General features: G+C 39.8%; 1 protein-coding gene across 1 annotated transcript in view; it reads right to left on the bottom strand.

The window, feature by feature from the left end:
* AGBL4 (ATP/GTP binding protein like 4) overlaps positions 1–22,302 on the bottom strand; it is a 1,086,468-nt gene that overhangs the window by 293,398 nt on the left and 770,768 nt on the right. Inside the window, exon 6 of the mRNA XM_032494231.1 lies at positions 8,200–8,239. Within this exon, the coding sequence (XP_032350122.1) occupies positions 8,200–8,239 (40 nt within the window). The remainder of the gene's footprint in view (positions 1–8,199; positions 8,240–22,302) is intronic.

A 22,302-nucleotide genomic window follows, 5' to 3' on the forward strand; every position in this document is an offset into this window, starting at 1 on the left:
TTTGTATGAAATACAAAAGACCCCAAATAGCCAAACCAATCTTCAGAAAGAACAGAGCCAGAGGAATCATGCTCCCTGATTTTACTCTATACTACAAAGCTACAGTCATCAAAACAGTATGGTACTAACATTAAAATGGACATATAGATCAACAGAACAGAAGAGAGAGCCCAAAAATTAACCCATGCACTTAAGGTCAATTAATACATGACAAAGGAGGCAACAATATACAACGAGGAAAAGACAGTCTCCTCAATAAGTGGTGCTGAGAAAACTGGACAGCTACATGTGAAAGAATGAAATTAGAATATTTTCTAATACCATATACAAAAATAAACTCAAAGAGGATAAAGACTTAAACATAAGACTGAAATCCATAAAACTCCCAGAAGAAGACATAGGCAGAGCACTCTTTGACATCACTTGTCTCCTAAAGCAAAGGAAATAAAAGCAAAAATAAACAAATGGGACCTAATTAAAATTAAAAACTTTTGCACAGCAAAGGAAATCATTAAAATGAAAAGGCAACCTACTGAATGGGAGAAAATATTTGCAAATGATATAACTGATAAGGAGTTAATACCCAGCAAATATAAATAGCTCATAAAACTGAACATCAAAAAGCAAACAATCTGATTTAAAAATGGGCAGAAGAACTGAAGAGACATTTTTCTAAAGAGGTAATGCAGATGGCCAATAAGCACATGAAAAAAATGATCAACATTGCTAATTATCAGAGAAATGCAAATCAAAACCACAATGAGGTATCACTGCACACCTGTCAGAATGGCCTCCTATGGGTCTCTTAAAAGTGCTCTATTGGAGATGAAGATCAGAGAAGATCTTCTGCTTAGAGCAAGGACCTAGGGTGAGGCTCCTCTATCATGAAAGGAGCCCAGAAAAAAAAGGCTGCTGTAGAACTACCAGGAGATAGCTCCTGTGTGTTGTAGGCCTAGAGAGGTAAGGAATAGAGACACAGGAATCAGAAGCAACACCAAGCTGTCCTGCTGACTTTTTGTCACTGGATTTGCCACATTCCCATTCTTTACCAGGTCCTATACTAAAAATGTGGGTAGAGTCAAATGCAAAAACCACCACATAGGGAGATGAAAGCATAGTTGGAGATTGTGGGTTCGGGGATGGGGAAAGAGAATAACAGAAAACTTACTCCTCAATGTGATATTACAAATTAGAATTTCAAAATGCATGAAGAAATTGAATGCTAAAAATTATACTAAACAAAATCAACACTTTTAACTTGAATTGACTCCAGATGAAACTTATTTTATAGAACTGTCAAAGATTTTAAAATAAGCATATTGAGGATGTTCAAGGAAACAAATGAAGACATTAAAACAGAATAAGAAATTATGAAACAGAATAGGCAAAAATAAAACAAGAACAGGTGGATATGAACAAAATTAGAAATCTTGGAAATTAAAAATACATAGTCATCGAGATATTGAAAAAGGCAGGAAAAAATCTACACTAGATATGGTCAAAAAGCAAAGTTATGAATTCAAGTTACTTCTGGGGAACTCAGAATCAGTGCAGTAAGATAATAAAACTTATGAAAACTCAGTAAAGAAGCATGGACATTCACTTGAGTGAATCCAACATTTATCTAATAGAAATCCTTGAGAAAGAGAATCAAATGAATGAGGGAAAAGTAATATTTAAAGAGACAATTTGCCAATAATTTCTCAGAATTAAAGAAAGACATAGATTCTCAGGTAGAAAGTATACTCAAGAGTACCGAGCAGGGTGAACAGAAATTCACACCAAGACACATCAAAGAGAAAATGCAGAACATGAAGATTAAAAAAAATCTTTAATCCGACCTATGAAAAGATAAGTTACCAAAAACAAATAATGAAAGACTTCTTATTAACAACTATGGAAGTCAGAAGACAATGAAAAAAACTCATATAGTACAGAGAAAAGTCCTCCTCAAACTAGAATTTATACCTAGCCAACTATCATTCCAGAGAGAAGTCAAAATGAGGATATATATAAAGAGGGTTGCACATGGACTCTCACTAAAACAACTATTAAAGGATTCACTTTAGTAAGGTAACATAGGAAAACCTTGGGATACAATAAATAGAATGCAAAAATTTATGAACTGTAGGAAAAATCAATCGGCCCTTATCATCATCATTATCATCATCATTGTTTTTCTTTTTTGTAAAAGTTTAACTTAAAATTATAAATAATAATAATTAGGTGGTTACAGGGTAGCATTCAATAGGTGGTTAAAGCATGCTAAAGCTCTTTTTGTGGCTGAAAGAATGACAGAAATTTTGAAAAACTGTAGACTTTGTAAAAATAAAATGTATAGTCAGGTGCATTTCTAAAAAGTAACCAGTTAAGGTTAGAAATGAAATTGATAGCATTCAAATCTGCAGATGATGTAAAAAAGCAGGTATGAATGATAAACAGAAAGCACAAATTAAAAAAAGTCCAAATATATTAGTACTAATAATAAATATGAACAGATTAAATTCATCTGTCACAATGCAAGAACTATTAGATTTTATTAAAAAGAAAACATAATTGTGCTTTCAAAAGATAACTATAAATGGGAAAGGGAGAAGGACATTGCCCTACCAATTATAAGACAATTAAAATTAAGATTTATTATATATAAGACAATGTACATTAAAAGTGATAGGTCAATAGAATAGAAAAGAGAGCTCAGAAACAGATTCTGTATATAGGGAAACTGATATATGACATATGTGTAACTTCTAACAAGTAGGAGAAGGGATGGACTAGTTATTGTGTGTACTGAGATAATGTGTTATCCATGTGTAAACAAAAATTAAATTTCTAATTCCTGTCATCCACAACAATCAGTCTTAAATGAAATGAAGACCCAAGTGTGACATAAAACTTGGCAATTTTTTGTCATTATATGCAGATGGCATGATGCTAAATATAGAAAACCCTAAAGACTCCACACAAAAACTACTAGAAATGATAAACAAATTCAGCAAGGTAGCAGGATACAATATTAACATACAGAAATCTGTTGCATTTCTTTATACTAATAATGAAATATCAGAGAAAGTAAAGAAATAATCCCTTTTAAAATTGTACCAAAAAATATATGTAGGAATAAACCTAACCAAGGAGGTGAAAGACATACACTGAGAACTATAAAACATTGATAAAGGAAACAGAAGATGATTTAAAGAAATGGAAAGATATACCATGCTCTTGGATTGGAAGAATTTAATATGGTTAAAATGGCCATACTACCTAAAGTAATCTAGAGATTTAATGCGATCCCTATCAAATTACCATGACATTTTTCACAAAACTAGAACAAATAATCCTAAAATTTATATGGAACTATAAAAGACTCAGAATTGTGAAAGCAATTCTGAGGAAAAATAACAAAACTGGAGACACAACTCTCCCAGACTTCAGACAATACTACAAAGCTACAGTAGTCAAAACAGCATGGTATTTGTACAAAAACAGACATATGGATCAATGGAACAGAATAGAGGGCCCAGAAATAAACCAACACATTTATGGTCAATCAATATTTGACAAAGGAGGCAAGAATATACAATGGAGGAAAAACAGTCTCTTCAAGCAAGTGGTGTTGGGAAAGCTGGACAGCTGCATGTAAATCAATGAAGTTAAAACACTCCCTCACACTATACACAAAAATAAACTCAAAATAGCTTGAAGACTTAAATATAAGACAGGACAGCATAAATCTCCTAAAAGACAACATACACAAAACATTCTCAGACACAGACCATAGCAACGTCTTCTTAGGTCAGTCTCCCAAGGCAATCGAAATAAAAGCCAAAATAAACAAGTGAGACGTAATCAAACTTACAAGCTTTTGCACAGCAAAGGAAGTCATAAACAAAATGAAAAGACAACCTACAGACTGGAAGAAACTATCTGCAAATGATACAACTGATAAGGGCTTAACTTCCAGAATATACAAACAGCTCATATGACTCAATAACAAAAATCAAACAATCTAATCAAAAAATGGGCAGAAGATCTAAATAGACATTTCTCCAAAGAAGACACACAGATGGTCAATAAGCACATGAAAGTATGATCAACATTGCTAATTATTAGAGAAGTTTAAATCAAAATCATAATGGGCTATCACCTCACAGCGGTCAGAATGGCCATCATCAAAAACGCTGGAAAGGGTGTGAAGAAAAGCAATTTACATTCCTACACTGTTGGTGGGAATGTAAATTGGTGCAGCCACCATGGAGAACAGTATGGAGGTTCCTTAAAAAACTAAAAATAGACTTATCCTATGATCCAGCAATCCCACTCCTGGGCATTTATCTAGAGAAAACTACAATTCAAAAAGATACATGCACCCCAATGTTCACAGCAGCACTGTTTACAAAAGCCAAGACATGGAAGCAACCTAAATGTCCATCAACAGATGAATGACTTAAGATGATGTGTGTGTGTGTGTGTGTGTGTGTGTGTGTGTGGAATCAAAATACATCATAAATCAAAGAACACAAGCCACTGTCTGGGAGAAGACATTTGCAGTGTAATCCTATACGTATATAGGAATACTACTCAGCCCTAAAAATAATGAAACAATGCTATCTGCAAGAATATGGATGGACTTAGAGAGTATTATACTAAATGAAGTAAATCACACAGTGAAAGGCAAATATTATATGATATCACTTATATGTGGAATCTAAAATATGATACAAATGAACTTATTTACAAAACAGAGAAAGATTCACAGACATAGGAAAACACAAACTTATGGTTGCCAGTTCGGGATTAGCAGATACAAACCACTATATATAAAATAGATACACAACAAGGTCCTACTGTATAGCACGGGGAACTCTGTTCAATATCTTATAATAAACTATAGTGGAAAATAATTTTTTTAAAAACAACATTTTTTTTATAGCACAGGGAAATATACACAAAATGTTATGATAACTCACAGAGAAAAAAATGTGACAATGAGTGTGTATATGTCCATGAATAACTGAAAAATTGTGCTGAACACTGGAATTTGACACAACATTGTAAAATGATTATAAATCAATAAAAAATGTTAAAAAAATAAAAAATAAAAACAACATTTTTTAGAGTACAGGAGAATATGTAGGGAATATAGTAGAAAAGGGTTACTTAAATAAGTCATAAAAGCAAAGCTCATAAAGCAAGATTAATACATTCAATTACATTAATTTTTTTAAACTCCCATAAATCAAAAAACATCATAAATCAAAAAACACAAGCCATGTCTGGGAGAAGACATTTGTGGTGCATGTAAGTCACAAAGTATTGGCAGGGAGGGTATAGCTCAGTGGTAGAGTGCATGCTTAGCATGCACAAGGTTCTGGGTTCAATCCCCAGTACCTCCATTAAAACAAACAAACAAACAAATAAATAAAACCCTAATTACCTCCCATCCCTCAAAAAAAGTCACAAAGAATTGATATTCAGAATAATAAAGAACTACAAATCAATAAAAAGAAACAACCCAACAGAAAATGGACAAGTGATATGAAGTCAGTTCATAGAAGAAGAAATCAAAGTGGCCAATAAACATGTGAAAAGATATTCAACCCCATCAGTAACCAGGAAGATACATATTATAAAAACAATGGGATACATTTCATGTTTATCATGATGATCAGTAAAAGATTTATAAATCTGACAATTCCAAGTTGTATTTTTGTATACATAGATACAGAAAATCATTAAATTTATTACAGTGGTTACCTATAGGGTGAAAGGAAAGAGATGCAATCAGGTAGGAGTACAGAAAAGTCTCAACTAGATCAATTATTTTTTTTAGATAGAAGACTCTGTGCCATAGATGCCACAAAGTTGATATGATAAAGCCAAGGGTCTGGTGGGGTGAGAGGCAGTGAATGACTCTCTATTATGTATCTACTCTTTGGCATATATTCAGATTTATTCACAATAAAAAATAATAGTTTAAAGAAGATAACACAGATTTTTAAGGCTTCCAAATTCCCAGGCAGCATCTCTGAAGGCTCCAGGTTGATAAGGAGTGGCAGCATCAGACTGCAGTTCTGTGTTGAGGATGATCTGACAAGGAGTACAAGTAAGCTAGTCCCTTCCACTGGCAGCCCCAGAAAGGAACCATGCCACTGCTAGCTGTGGCAGCTTCTGGTGAGGTGGGGAATGGGGATGACTTTGAAAGTGAGAGACAGTTAATAAGGATAGAGGAGAGTGATTTGGACATGGAATGCTGCTGTCCAGATAATACACAGTCTGATGGTGCTTCCTAACCTTTCCAAGTCATGGTACACGTGGGTAATAGTTGTCACACTGGAGTAAAGGCTACCACCTTGGGGGTTCCAGCTCCCCCAGTACCTATATGTACCCCTGAGAGATGAGTGGATCAATACCTCACAAATGTGTGTCTCACAATATCACACAGATTAAGCCTATTTGCAGTATTGTACACTCATGTGCCATCACACACCTTATGAGAAGTTTTGGCCCAGAAGGTAGTCTTTTGTCATTTAAAAATAGGGAAAATTATAAGCCATTCCAAACTCTGGTAGTGCTTAACATTTTACAGTTCCACAGTTGTCCAAAAGGAGTGCACCAAGAGTCAAACTGTTCTGCTTGAGTTTGTGCAGTAGCAATTAGGAACTGAAAGAACGGGCGCAAAAGAAATGCAGTTAAAAGGGTCTGAAAGTTCCCTTCTAAAGCAACTGAAGATAGATCAAGAACCCTCCCCAACTTATACAAGTCAGCATCATATCAGGGTGTGACTGGGAGACTGGGATGTGACAGCAGGCAATCTGGGTCAGCACATGTAGAACAGGGCAGTCACCAAGGAGAGCAACTAACTGGACAGGACAAAGATAATCCCTCACCAATATCTTAGTGGGAAGGGATTTGTAGCTCATACAACTGAGCCATTCTAGTTATGTTAGCTCATGATTTGGAATTTCTATATATGTTAATTACATATATGTTAAACATAGTTCATTCTGTGGGTTAGATTAAACATTTTCAAACCAGTTCATCTTTGTTTTTCTAAAATTCCAAATTCAAAGAGTTCTATCCGGTGGAAATACAGTAAGGGCAACTGAACTGGGTGGATCCACCTTACATTTGCAGCCATTGTCATATATCTCAGTTATACAGACTGATAACCAACCTTTGTGCTAAGACAGTGCCTGGAGAGGACAATTTCTCAATCTCCTTTTAAGTCAGCCAACTGGTCCTGGATACAGCAACAGGCTTGAGGGAAGGCAGGGATGACATAGCACAGCTATACTGCTTATAAAATACTGAAATCCATATTTATTGGTAACTGGCCAGTCCTAGAGCCCCTAACTCTGCTACATGACCATTCTGCCACACCAGTCCCTTCCCCAAGACACCATCTCCCCACAGTCCAGTAACCGAAGTGTTCATGCCTCACACAGCAGGAGGCCGCCAGGGCTATTAAATACTTTGAATGTCACCAATGGATGAAGATAAACCACCATAACCACTCTTGAATGGTCATTAACCCTGCTGGCACCATCAGCCCCTTGGATTCCAAGAGAGAACAGCATCTCTTGTTGGCCAGTTTTGCCTCAAGTTCCCAAACCAAAATAAAATACCTTCTGGCAAAACTAAACTGCTCAACTTCTTTCTAGGCTAGATGCCAGGCTTAGGAGAAAGAAAGGACCTTTTAATCCCAAGGCCACAGCTTTGTTGGGGAACTTGTCCTTTTTAATGGAGAGTGACAAGAGTTATCCTGACCCTCAGCACAGAAGACCAAACCTGGTCACTTCCCAGATTGGCCTTTCCTCATAAGCTGTCCTTTCATTGCATGCCATCTACCAGGAAGCTTCCCCATTCCTCAGGATTTTGAAAGGAGACCAGGGCATTTCCTTGGCACTTGAGTCCATCGAGTGATCTGGGGAGAACTTGGCCCTGGAACATGCAGCAACACCAGAGCATCAGCCCTGCCATCTGCAGAGCCAAGAGAAGGCAGCAGAGTTGGGAAGGAGAAAAGAAACTGCCCATGGGATAGAGGATCAGGGGAGAAGGATCATTCATATTGCAACGGTTCTGCTGTTCATTCAGGGAGTCAAAGGAGGAGGGCAGGGATTGCATTTGGACAGGCAGCCAAGCATCACTCTGAGAAATAAGGGAAAAGCCAAAGCAGAAACGACCAAACCTACTCACCGGGGCTGGTTATTGTCAGGAGGTCAAGCTGCCGCTGTTGCTGCAAAAGAAAACACATTGTGAGAGCACTGATTCAAGCCAAAACCAAACTTGTTGCTTAGCAGGGCAGGGTGGACATGCAAAGGGGATATTCAGACTCGCAGGGCAGGGCACATTGTGGAGAATGTGGTCTCACTGGCAGTTCTGCAGGGAGGCCTCGCACCCTGGAGATGAAAGTGAATGGACGGCCTTTCTGGTCAGAACTGAAAGGGCCTTAGAGGTCTTCCAACCAAACCTATTAATATACTTAGGGAAAATGAGGAACATGGCTTACCTATGGCCACAAAGAAAGCCCCTTTTCAGACTCCCAGCCATGGCTCATTCCTCTGTACCAGGAAATCTCAGATTTCTTTTTGCTCACACTGACTGCTCTGGTTAAGTGTTTGGTATCCTGATTATCCTCTTTGCCTTGGATCCTTAAGTCACTGTCACCCTCCTGATACTCCTTTCTAACCAAGATACTCCTGGGCTGGTTTATTTATTGAATCTTCCCAATAATGTTATAATTTCAATTACTGATGATCAAACCATTCCTTCTTTAACTGAATCCTCATGTGTGTGTGGTATACAACATTCATAGAAAGTAAGATTTGTCAGGTACACTAGACCACATGGATGAATCTGCTTGTGTTTGGGGGTAACTGGCAGCCCCAAGGGCTGAGCTGATCAATGTCTTGTAGGCTTGCCCCCATCACACCACACTTACAGGGAATCTCTGTCCTGGGCTGGATGTCATGGGAACCTGAGGGTGGAGAAGAGGGTATTGGAGGCTGGGGATGGGGCAGTGGTGAGCAACTCTCTTACAGACTTAAGTCAGGATTTCTTAAGCCTCAGCCAACCTGTCTCTTTTCTACACATGATTTTTCATTAATAGTACTAGAAATAATGTGATTTTTTTTCTTAGAAAGGGGTCCTAATAAACTTCACGTTGAGAACCATTGCTTCAGGATACTCACTGCAGGAGCTTCTGATTATCTGGCATTTCATCCAGTGGCTCCTTTGCTATACTTCACCTCACTTACATTTCCCTCTTTATCTTGCCTCTCCCCTAGAACGGCTTCCTGAAATTCTGCTTAAGCAGAAAGGAGTAGGCAGCTACATTTTTTGAGCACCAGCTATAGGCCAGGCATGGTACCAGGCACTTTGATGTGTCACTTCTTCTCATACTCTTTTTGGCCATCCTGCATGGTTAGTGTCACACAGCAGAGGGACATGGGGTTCAGACAGGAGAAATGATCTGCCTAAGACTACACTTCATTAAATGGCAGAGCCAGGATTAGAATTCAGTCAGTTCTGATTCTGGCTTGAAAGCCCAAAATATGATAATGCACATAAATCATTCAGCAAGATGCCTGGAACTCAACAGATGCTCAAAAAAAAGAGCTATTTTATATTGATGTTTTATTATTATAGACCATGTGACCCTTGGTTTATAAAAGCTGCCTTGCCCCTTTTCACAGAATTATTGATACTAGGTCTCAAAGGCTCACCAGGACAGGAATACTCACTGCAGTGTCCCCACCCATTGCGTGAAATGCTTCTGTTTTAGCCCTTTACTTGATGGGGAACTCATTTTTTCTCAGCTGGAGAGCTCTACTTTGATCAGGATTAAATGCTGCTTCCTTATGATGCCATCACTGTTTCTAGCCGCCTCAGCCCACGATACAGTTTGGAGATATGAAGAAGATTTGCGTCATCTTCTCTTATGGCTAAATAGTCCCAGTTCCTTCTTCCTTTTTTTCATAAACCTGGTCTCAAATCTCCTGGCCCTTGTGGTCCCCCTCCTCTTCCATTAACTTTGATCTGTCCCAGTTAAAACCTCTTCAAGATCTCTCTACCTCTTGCATTAATGACTTCTCAGGGCCCTAAAAGCAGGTCTGTATGCTATCAGAGCCTTCTCAGTCACACATCCCTCTTTTCCTGCCAGCTCATAACTCATTCCAGTTGACATTTTCAAGCAAACAGTGCAACTCCAAGATGTCACTGACCTACATTGTAAGTGCACATCCTAGTGCTGACATGAAACACACACCCACACATGCGGGCTCAAAGGAATGCTGGAGCCAGACTGCCTTCTTTCCCAAACACAGAACCAGGCCAGTAGTACAACTGGCTCAGGCTGCCTTTGCCAAGGCCAACCTGTCTGGCTTGGCACTTCCCTCATGCATGAGGAAAGAATACGTGTCCTTCTGTTTTTCCATAAGCTTGACTTTGTGATGATTGCCATTGGTAAAGGAGGTCTATTTATCTGAAAAGTGTCTATTTCCTAATTAAGAGCTATCTCTAAATGGTGATTCTATGTCCAGGGTCCAGGAGAGAAAAAAATGAAGAAAACCTGACAGGAACACAGACAGACCTGGACTTGTGTCCTAGCTCCTCTCTGTGTCTTTGGATAACTTGCTATATGTCTCTGGCCTCAAACGTCACATCTCTAAAATGAGTGAGTGAGACTGAAATACGGTCAGGGACTGAGTCAAATGCAGCCAGGTACTGTGCTTGTGGGCTCCCTCTTCTGGTATAGAGAGTTGCCTGAGAATCCCTGTAGCTAAGACCCTGGGGCTCAAAGGACAGAGTCAGAATTTAAAAGAGACCAAATTTTAAGCTATGCTCTCATACTGCAATTTTCAGCGTATGTTTGTCTTCCTTACTAGCCAAGGGGCATCGTAAGGGCATGGAACATCTATTATTCAGTTTATGGCACACAGTGGCCCACACAGTGGCCCTCACAGTGGCATTTGCTAAACTCTACTGAACCCTTCCTGGAACCCACATTATTCTTTCAAACCCCCATGCCTTTGCTCGTGCTGTCCTCTCTGCCTAATCTCTTGAGATCTTCATGGAGCTGCCTGCCTCCTCATGTCTCAAAACCTCCATGACGTCTTCTCTGCACATCGACTCCCAAACCTAATCTCCTTCTCTCCTTTCTTCAGAACAGAATATTTCACCCTTTGTTCTTCCAGTACATCTTATAAAACCTACTTTTTGTATCATGATCTGTCTTGATTACTTGTTTCCTTCTCTGTTTCTCTCATGAGGTCCTTAGTGGAGGATAAGACTGTCATTTAATGTCTCTATTTCCAGTGCTCAGCACAAAGGCTGAAAGGAATGTTTGATGTCATCCAGTTCAAATGATTCAACTATTTCATCATTCCCTCTGCAATGACTCTGTTAGGTAGGAATTCATCACACATGGAAAGTAAGCATGCTCTCTCCTCTCCAGGACTTTCCCTCTGCCACATCTGTGGCGTTTCTTGCTTCTATGATTTTGCTCTCACCATGTCTGCAGCCAGCAATACTGTCTATCTGCCTCCCCTGAAGACCTTCCTTCCTCCACTTCCACCCACAGGATCACTGTTTCTCCTGGACTCCTACAGTTCCTGCTGTCTGTACCACACCAGTGGTGATGAATTAAATCTAACCTGGTGACAAGCCCCTTTAACCTACAGTTCACTGACATATGTGTGCACCATCTAGTGGTCCAAGTAGATTATTGTTTTAACCTGTAGCTCCAAAGATAGGATTGCAAAATCTGCATGTCCTATTTGCAAATAAAAATGGAAGTGTATGTTCAAGAATCACTGTGCAATAATTTCTACCTAAGAAATTAAAAGAGAAAATTTTCATCACACATTATGCTAGTGTGCCTAGCATAATCATTTAGAAACTGTATGGCACTTATTAAAACAGGGCACATGATCTGCGGAATTTGACCAATCATATACAATCAGTTACATAAGAGGGGATCATGGTAGACATAAAGAATTAACAAATTACTTTAATTAGTTACCAAGGGGGATACATAAAGGCCTTTTATATGGAGATGATGTATTATCTAACCTCCTGAATGGTAGAATGTGCAATGTTCATTGGAGGAAATGAAGTCAGCTAGCAAGGTAATAGGTTTGGTAGGCTGACAGGGCCTGCTGGCTGTGGGCTGAGCAGTTGAATCACTAGCTGACTGTAAGCTACAGTCTCAGGAAGGCAGGGCCTTCACATGTTGGGTAGTGACATTGTGTGTATGTGTGTGTGTGTGTGTTTTGAGGAGTAGGGGGAACATTCCTCCTCAGATAAAGGAATTCTACACCTACACAGGGGGAAATGTGCCTGGATGGTATTCCACAGACTCCTGGAGGAGTGTGGGTACGCCAGGGCTGGGTCAGTTAGAAGTTGATGTGTGGACTCCTGGCTATGTACGAGCCCTGTGCCCAGCCTTCCCCGGTAAAAGTGGTGCCTCATGGACATTCAGAAGAAATCTATTTCTCTACTTAACCAACGTGTGGTGGATGCAGGGTTAGGACTCCATAAAACCACGGGGGTTGGAGGTTCCAAGGTCAACAGGAACAATCTCTGAATCTGGTGTCAACCAAGGATGGCAGGAGCATCTATACTGGATGATTAAAGAATTGTCTACCAGCATTCTTGCTCCAGGAGTTATCCATATTCCACCATCCACTCAGTGGAAGCTGTTTTTTTAATACAATGTCACTTTACCTCTTATAGCCCCAAGGGTGAAAGTACTGAAAGGTGGGTCAATTAGAAACTTCATCCAGAAATTTTGGATCTTTTGTGGGTTCAATTATTCTTAGTGAAAACTACTGTCATCCTAAGTTAAAGATCCTTTAAAAGTTTTATAATTATGAAAACAACATACTTGTTTTTGTCATTTTGCAAATTTCCAGAAAATTTAGAAAGTGAAAATGAATGAAATCCCACCATTGAAAGAGAACCACAGTTAGCATAATTTTGGTTTATTTTTTGTCATCTTTCTTCCTTGTGTTTATGTAATGAGATATTTATACATAATAAATAAAGCATGTTTTAATCTTGTGCAGCATTATGTTATTTTTTTTGTCCCATGTTGAGTCTTTAGTTTGAAGTATAAGAATGTAAGTCACATATATTTATTGTTATAAATAATACAAGCTTTTGTTGCGCAGGGAATAAAACCTGCAACATTGCAAACTTCCTTCAACAGCCACTCCCATAACACTTAACACCAATTTTGCTCTTACTACTGCTGTTTTGTTTGTTTTGGGGGGAAGGTGGTGTTAATCAGTAAGACATCAGTAGAAAACTACTTGGTTATTTTGTCACAGGAGACAGTTTGAAAAGCCCAGCTACTGCAGCCCAGTGATGTAGACAAAATCCTCTGAATCTGGGGGAGACTCTTTCAGGCAATATCCAATCTGGAAGATACTCTTTTCTTTGTATCTGAAGCTCCCCTGACTGCAATTACAGAAAGCATTTTGTAGAAAGAGCTACAAACTCAAAATTAGACAAACGTATAAATCCTGATTCTATCATCTTTGAGCCGTGTTATCCTGGCATGTTACTTAAATTAGCTGGCAATTGGGTATCCCATTCATAAAGAGAGTGCAGACCAACCTCCAGGAGCCTAAGAGGAGGGAGAAGCTGAGAGAAAGAGGAAGAATCGTTCAGTAGGTAGAATGAGAAGAGAAGTTCATTGGGAGGGAGCTAGGATTTCTGAGTGCTGCTCCAACTTTGCCCTACTTCAGGCTGAGATTCTGGGCTTCTCACCTGCTGGTACCTAGACTTTTACAACAGCATCGTAACTAGCCTCCCTGCTTGAGTCTTGCACATTGGTGTTATAGCTAGAGTGAACTCTTTAGAATACACATCTTAAAACTCATCAGGGCTCCTACAGAATAAAGTTTAACCCTTCAGCTGCTGTTGGAGGACTTTTATAACCTGGCTACTGCCTTCTCTCTCCAGTTCTCTCAGACTCTTAGTTCCAACCATGATGAGCCACTTTCCGTTCCCCAAATTTGCCATGATCTCACCTCTAGGCCTTTGCACGTGTTGTTCCCTCTTCCTGGAACAACAATCCTATACCCAACCTGCTTTGCGTGGCGTGGCCAATTCCTACTTGTTATTCAGCTCTCAGCTCACATGCTGCCTCTTCTGTAAAGGTTTTCTTGACCTGCCAAGGCTGAACTGGATCTTATCCTTATCCCTCTGAACATCTCATCAAAGCACCATCACACTGTATTTTCCAGGCCTGTTTACTCCTCCATCTTCTCAACTGGCTGCATCATTATTACTTCACTCCTCTCAGGGACTAGCCCAGTGCCTGACCAATAGACAATACTCAGTAAAGATCTGCTGATCATTGGTTACCAAGAAGATAACTAGAGAAGGTCTTACTGACTTGATCGTTAGAAAAAGTCTTTAGTGTTATTTCCATCTCTCCCCAAAGACACACACATTGGCCTCATAATTTATCTCAAAACCCTCTCTGTTTCTGCATTGGGGATCTAGGGATTAGACCACAGGAAATTTGGCCTTCTTCATCTGGATGGGTAATTATGAGGCTATGGTTAAAAACAGACTTTTCATTTTGGTCACGAACTGCATTGAAATTACTTCTCAGAATGAGAAAGGGACGTGGTGTTCTGGGAGCTCAGGGCCTGGTTTGATGTGTGAGGTTGTGCATGGTACAACAGAATAGTCACTGATTATGTGTTCTGTTTTGCTTTTTGTGTTTCGTGCAGCATAGCTATTTGGGGAAAAGTCAGTCTTTCATGGCATAGGCTGGATATAATTTAAACAAGAGTACCAGTAATCCCTGTGCATTGTCCTGCCGCTCCAGAGGCCAGTCATCATGGAGAGAACCTGGGAATCCACACCCTCCAGAAACGGGGGTGACAGGGGCATGGGCACACATTTGGCTTCAGGGCTCAAGCTTCTCCTTTTCTTGCAACTCTCTTCCTATCCAGTTCCTCCCCACCCCTAGCCATAGTCATTTTCTAGGGATCTCAGTCCCCAGTCCTGGCCCTACTCCAAGCATAGCCTGTTCCCTAGAAAATATTTCATGTGGTGCTGACCTCTTCCTAAACTCACTACTTCTGATCTCTCTTACCCTAGTCTAGTCTGCTCACTGGATGCAGGACTGATCATTCTAAAATTAAATTTGATCCTTTCTTAGAATAATTTAATGATCCACACTGCATTCCTGATAAAGACTAGATTTCTTAGTTTGGCATTCATAGAGGATGTGAAAAGTCTTCACAAATTCTCTGTCCTACTGAAAAAGCAGTTTTTATATTTTAATATAATGTCATATTTGGAGAACAAACAAAAATTATCCATCATTTTCAGAACCAAACTTCAGACAATAAAGGTGGGCCTAGTTACGTTGGGCAGTGTCACATATAGAAGATGGACTTTCATCTGGCAGGAAGAAGGTGGAGGGAGAGAGCCAGTCACCTCCGTGGGGAAAGGGACCAGGGATTGTAAAAGTCTGGAAAACACTGTCCTAGCACTGAGCTCACGCCCACACCCCACTGAAGTGGGATGCTGGCCTTCTATTTGCCTGACCATTCTGTACGCCACCAGCTTCCCTGTCCCTGACCCTGCCTTCTGCCCTTGACATGGCCCTCTTTCCATTCCTCTTCTTGCTTAACAAGAGATGTGAAACATGGCTTCCCAGATAGCACTGGGACTTCACTCTTTGACTCATTTGTTTATTCATTAATTCAACAAATATCCATGAAGCATCTGCTCTGTGCCAGGCATACTGCTGAGGAGAGGATAAGAAAGACACAGCCCCTGCCTTCAAAGAGATAGCTAAGAGGGAGGTGGAGAAGACAGACATATTAAGCAAATAATCATACCATATGAATTAATTTCAGTCACAGTAAGTGTGCCAAAGGAAAACATGGGAAAAGGTACATGACCATGGTTCAGTATCCTGCAAGCTTCACCTGGCCCACTGGCTGATGCCTGAATGCCCCCCCTAAGCATCCACCAACTCCACCACCTTCCAGGGGAACCTGAGCAGTGGCTGAGGCTCAGCTGCCCTTTTGGGCACCTACCCCCATCAGGATAATAAAAAATGCATTAGCTTTTTACTCAGGGATTGAGTGAACATCACTCAAGGCTGAAATAGAATCCCATGACTAGGGGTTAAATTCAGTGGGAAGCAGAGTGGGGCAGCAGACAGAAGCTAGGGCTGCACATGTGAGATTGCTTCAATATATTTCGCCGAGGAGTTTCTGCTCCTGTAGCTTCCTGTTATTGGAAAAGCCAGGCACGCAAGTGGCTTTCATCCCTAGGGCAGCTTAAAGGAGCATTTTAGTTCAGCCTCTGGCAGCCTGCATAAAAGCAGGGCAAGTGGAAATGGAGAGGCGCATTTGACACTGCACAGCCATTGTGGAAGCAGGATTAATGGCAGGAGTGGCTACAGCAGCTGCCATTGGCTGAGCACTTCTCACGTGCCGATCCTCACAACCTTCCGAGGCTGGCATTGATACCCCTTTTTACAAATGAAGAAGCTGAGGGTCAAGGGGTTAGGTTACTTGCCCAAGGTCACCACTGCTAATGGAAAAACCTAGATTCAAACTCATACTGTTGGCCTTTAAAGCCTATGCTCCAGTTAGTAGTGAGAAGAGATCTTGGCGAGTTCCAGGTTTCTGGGCAGAGGGGAGGTATGAGCTGTGGTGGTGACGCTGTACAACTGAACAGTCTCTTCACACAGAGGAGTGAAAGGAGCTGCAACCTAAGTGTGATGTTCTGTATTTTTCCTTTATAGGGTTCACAATTTGAAATTCTATATTTACCTGAATTTATATTTGATTAACGTCTTTCCCATTACGTGCTAAGCTCCATGACAGAAAGGACAGTTTTGCTTTCCTGGCAGAATGGACTCTATCTAAATGTGTGTTAAAAATTGAAGATGGAAGGCTAGATCAGGTTTTCAAAGAGGGCTGGATAAACAGCTGAACCCCTTACTACTGTTAGAGAGAAAAGACACATGTCCCATCCTGAATCCCCAAATAGTCAGACGGGGGCTTCTGCTAAAAGACCTCACCCTGCTCAGCTCTGGAGGTAAGACCCAGGCATCAGGAGACAGTGAGAGGAAGACTGTTCCAGTCATGAGTCAGAAGATTCTATGCCAGGACAGATTGTTCTCCACCCTCTGTTCCAGCAATATGAGGCCATGTGTAAACCTGCAAAAACAGACGTGGCATCTAAAGTGATGGTGCAGCTCAAGGCTGGGGAGGACGAAAACCTGGCTGACAGATGCCCACTCAGTGCACCAATGGGCTCCATAGCATCTAAGCATTGATTTAATGTCTCACCTTACAGGTAGATATTTGCATATTAGTCTTTCTTTTTTCCCCCACCTCTGTCTCCCAAGTCTCCATCTCCTACCCGCTGCCTTCTCCTCCAAGGTCAGAGCTGAATATTTTTTATATTGGGTGTTCTCTCTGTACCTGATCCCTGACAGGGCCTAAGGGACTTTGTTGCATATGTGATGTTTTGGCTTATTTTCAAAGTTACGTGGTTATAAATTCTCTTTTTTTATATGTTTTGAGTAAGTTACAAATTTTCTTCTGTAAAATCAAAATTTAGAGTTTAAAAGATATGCCTTTTAGGTCTTCAATTTATACTTTAAAAACTGTGGTAACTCTTCATCCTTGAAGTCACCATGATCCAGCATGACTGAGACTATCCCACAACACAGTCTCCTGGGATGCCAGACAAGGGGGCTTTGGAGATCATTTGGCTCAACTACTTTATTTCAAAGAAAAACAAACTGAGTCAACAGAGAGGAAGGGAGGTGCCCAGAGTCACATGCCACATTGTTCTGCATTATTTGCTGGTGTGCCTCCTTCAGCAGACGGGAAAGCAGGGATGTCTATATTGAATTTGGACCTAAAAAAGCATAGATGTCCAGAAAAAAAAAAAAACTGTTAAGGAAAGCAAGGGAGTAGGGTGATGTTTTGGAGGCAGGGGAGGACTTTAGTTAGGAATTTGTTCTGAGTTTCAATGTCATTTTGTCTATTTAATCAAACTAGTATTAACTGAGGAGCTGTCAAGAGAACTTCCTTAAAGAGGTGGTAACTGAAATGGCCCCTAAAGGATAGGAACTAATTTACTTCTCACTGGGAAAGTGAAGCCAACTTTTCAAAAAGAATAGCACAGGAAACTGGGTTGGCCACAGGCCCTGCTACCCTGTCTCTGAGAGCCAATGTGTCTGTTTATGTTTGACATTAGGTTCTTAAGACTATCAGGGCATCTCCCTGAAACACTATATTCTGTTTATGTCTCTTCATATTTGGTTATTCAATATAAAACACTAATTCCAAAAAAGAATTTGAAGATTCTTACAATAAAAGAATGCAACAAAATTTAAAATCACGTAAGACTTGGAGAAAAAGAAAAATGAGGACAGGAGAAATTAGATGATGCCAAATACTAGGTCATAACTCAGATTTCATACCCTAAGATACTCTGTTCACTTGTTAGAGATGGGGTTCAAATTTGCCTCTCAGCTTTTGGCAACCTAGCACAGTGGAAAACTCAGTTACAAGATACCCAGCCATCCTAAGGCAAAAACAAAATCGAACAAATAAAACCCCCAAATAAAACAGTTGAATTGCAGAATCTCCACCATTCCTGACCTGTGGTCTGAGAGAAATCTTCTCTAGGGTCCTTTAGAAAGGGCATTTTGAAGCCGAATGAATGACTGCATTTGGCCAGGTCCTGCGGTGACCAGCAGAGCTATATTTGGAACCAGCAGACCTGACCCCCATGCTGCTTGTGAAAGAGGCTTACGGACACGGAAATAGGTGAAGTGTGGTGGTGGCGAGAACATCAGGGCCAGAGTAAGAAGCCACAGGTCTGTGCCATGGAAAAGAGCAAAGGACAGACGATGAGCACAAAGCCTAGCTTGTACACTCATGAGGAGTATAGCCTTGAAAGAATTACTTAACCTCTCTCTCATTTCCACGTTTCTAATATGGGGATACGAAGAGTTTTTTAAACAGAATATAATTTCACTCAGAGTTTTTATATTGCAACAAACATTACTATGTTATGGAATATAAGAGAAAATCCACAATTACTTAAAGGTAAAAGATTCCATAAAACATGAAAGTTTCAGATATTTTGAGAATCAAGTTCACTCTCCCCTACTTAGGTGGAAGAGCTCGGAGGCTCTGACTTCAAAAAAGACCCTATCATGTTCAAGTAAGTGTTCAGTAAAGTCTTTTTTGTTCCCATTCTCTTTCAGATTCATCAAGTATGCAAAGGAGTTCACAGCAGTCCTGCACAGAACTCGTAAGGACTGAATGAAATAATGGATCAGAAATATTTGGAAGCCAGAAGCTGTGTGTTTTGGGCCCAGCTTTGCCACTTTCTTGCTGTATGAGCCAATAATTTACCTTCTGTGAACCGGTCTCTATCACATAATAGCTAAGTGATCATGGGCAAGTCAGCTGAATACTTTGAAATGGGTTTAGCAACCCACTATTGGTAAAGCAGTTGGCCTAGTGCTTGTCATGTAATCTCTGGGTAAATGGCACACAGTCTGATAAGACTTTTATTTTTAACTCCAAGACTGCTTGGAAAGTCTTTCCTCCCCCTTTTCTCTTTATATGACTTCTCTCTTATATCATCACCCTCTGGAAGCCTCTGCTCTCCCAGGCTGGGTTAGGTGCCTCCTCAAGGCCCCTCAGCATCTCGTGCTACCCTTGGCCACAGACATTATCACTGTGGGTTGCAGTTATCTGTGAGTCATTCTGCTGTGAGAGCTCTTGTGGGCAAGGACACTATGTGATTCAGATAGGTATCTCCAGCTCCTACCACTGTACTTGGCACAGAACAGGCCTTCAGTAATGTTTGCTGAATTGCATGAAACTGGAGTTCCTGTGAAAAATATCATGACATTCAGAATAAAACGCTGGCACTGAAAGTGAAGCAACATTAATCTGTGTTCCTGCCCAGCCAGAGTAATGCCTCTGCACGATGTCAGAGTTATATATACTGCAGGAAGTAAAAGTGCCAGGCCATAACAGTCTATTTTCTGCATTTGACTGGCTCTCGTGGAAGTTCCATTCCATGCTGATTGACCACGACTTTCCATAAGAAATTGCCAGCTTGATTGTGGGGAAAGAATCCATATCTAATTGTTCTTTGTAGGCCTGGGACAGAAGGTATTACTGCTTGAAAAATGGAACTGTCTAAATTAATTTTCCATAAATAAACATCTTTGCCAAATAAAAGCAGTGCATAATAACAACCCATAATTAAAAGCAAAAGGATACCTTTTGTTACGTGGGGAAAGCAAATATGTTCGCCACAAAAAAAAAAAAAAAAGACCAAAATGTGATTTTCTTGGAACTCCAGGGACACATCTTAAAAGTCTGATGAGAGAGGTGTGTGTGTGTGTGTGTGTGTGTGTGTGTGTGTGTGTGTTTAGGAGTTGAGTGGGACGGGGAGATAGCTCTTTCTGTCTTTTTTCTTTTCTTTTCCTTTCCTTTTGCTTTTGAAAAACAAGCATCATTCATGTCTGATTTCTGAACAATGCAGGCAGAATATTCTTAAATCCTATTACACTTTTAATAGACAGGAATTGGGAAATTGAGGGGAATTTATAGAACTGTCTTTATTTTCCCTTGCCTAATTTTCCTAATTTAAAATTTATTTCAACTTTAGGGATATATACCTGTGTGTGTACGTGTGTGTGTGTGTGTGTATCTTTGTAAACTGATAAACCCTTTCTAGAAAAGAGTTAACTAAGACGTAAAAAAGTTTAATTGAACATTACTATGTAACAGGTACTTTATGTTTACTCATTTTATCCTCATAACACTTTCATGATGCAGGTATTTAACCCCTGTTTTAGAGATGAGGAAACTGGTGCTCAAAGAGGTTAAGTAAATTGCCTGAAGTCACATAGCTATTAAGCGATGGAGCTAAGATTTGAACTAAGCCTCTGACTCTGAAACTCATGTTCTTAAAAATACTCTTTCCATAGTATATAATATTAAGTGATAATATTAATATCAAAAAGATAAAAATATACACAATCTCAATATCTCAAAAGCCATATTAATTTTTTCCATGCTGTTTTCTAGTTCTTGTCTAAATATCTGTACTTCTAATGCATGGGTAATAATTATATATAAAAAACAAAGATGTAGTCATGGTAAATCTTATTTGGCTACTTTCTGTATTCTTTTATTTTTAGGTTGCATTATATCATAAAAAGTTTTCCAGTAGTATTACATAGTCATTGTAGACATTATTTTAATGACTTTGTAATGTTTCATTTAATGAAAGAACATGGTTTCCTTAAATATAGAACATTTAGGCTGTTACTATTTTATTACTATAAATGACATTATGATAAACATCTTACTGCATACAATTTTTTCTTTCATTCGGATTAGATTCTCTCTCTGGGATAAATACCCAAGAGCGGAATTACTGGGTCACAAAGCATGTGCCTTTTTTTTTATTATTACTCTTGATACATATAGCCAAATTGCTTACCAGTAGGACCATTCCAATTTACACTCCCATGAATAGTGTCTGAGATAAAGATTTTACTGTAGCCTTGCCAGCTAGGGGGATTATAACTTATAAAATACTTTTTGTTAATGCAATATCTATCATATGGCATCTAAGTGTTATTTTAATTGTCTTTTTTTTTAAAGATGATTCAGTGAGTTTGATTTCTTTTTCATTATCTTGTTCATTCCTTGTGTTTCCAAAAGTGATAGTTGACTTTTCATATTTATATGTCTGGCATTAAGATTTTTAGTTCTGTTTGCATTTTAAACTCTCAGGGGAGGACTACCTCTCTTGTCTTCAGTTCACCATCTTTGGTGGTGCTGGGAATACCCACTTGGGGACCTGACTTGGAACCAAATGAAATCCTTTCCCTAAATAACGAGGCCCATTTTAAAGTTTCCAGTCAAAGAGGGATCCCACTAAACCTTGGAGATGCACATCTAGATAGCATTAGTAAAGGCTCAGGAGGACTTAAGGATGCTCTGAGCTCCCCTCTCTCTTTATTCCCTTCTAAGGATGGACAATGTCACTTCTCACTGAGTGTGAGGAGCTCTGCAGGAGATCAAGGATACGGCTGGGCCATTGTAAACCAGGTGGGTGTTTCCCCCATGATCTCTCTGGATTTATTACCTCCAAGATTCTGTGGAGAAGAGAACAGTCCACGAGGAAGAAAATACCTCTTCCTCTTCCAACAGGTATTGTCTTTGCCCTCAGAGAAAGCCAAGCAGGATCTCCCCTGAG

This window comes from Camelus ferus, chromosome 13, assembly GCF_009834535.1.
Source record: "Camelus ferus isolate YT-003-E chromosome 13, BCGSAC_Cfer_1.0, whole genome shotgun sequence".
NCBI classification, from domain to species: domain Eukaryota; kingdom Metazoa; phylum Chordata; class Mammalia; order Artiodactyla; family Camelidae; genus Camelus; species Camelus ferus.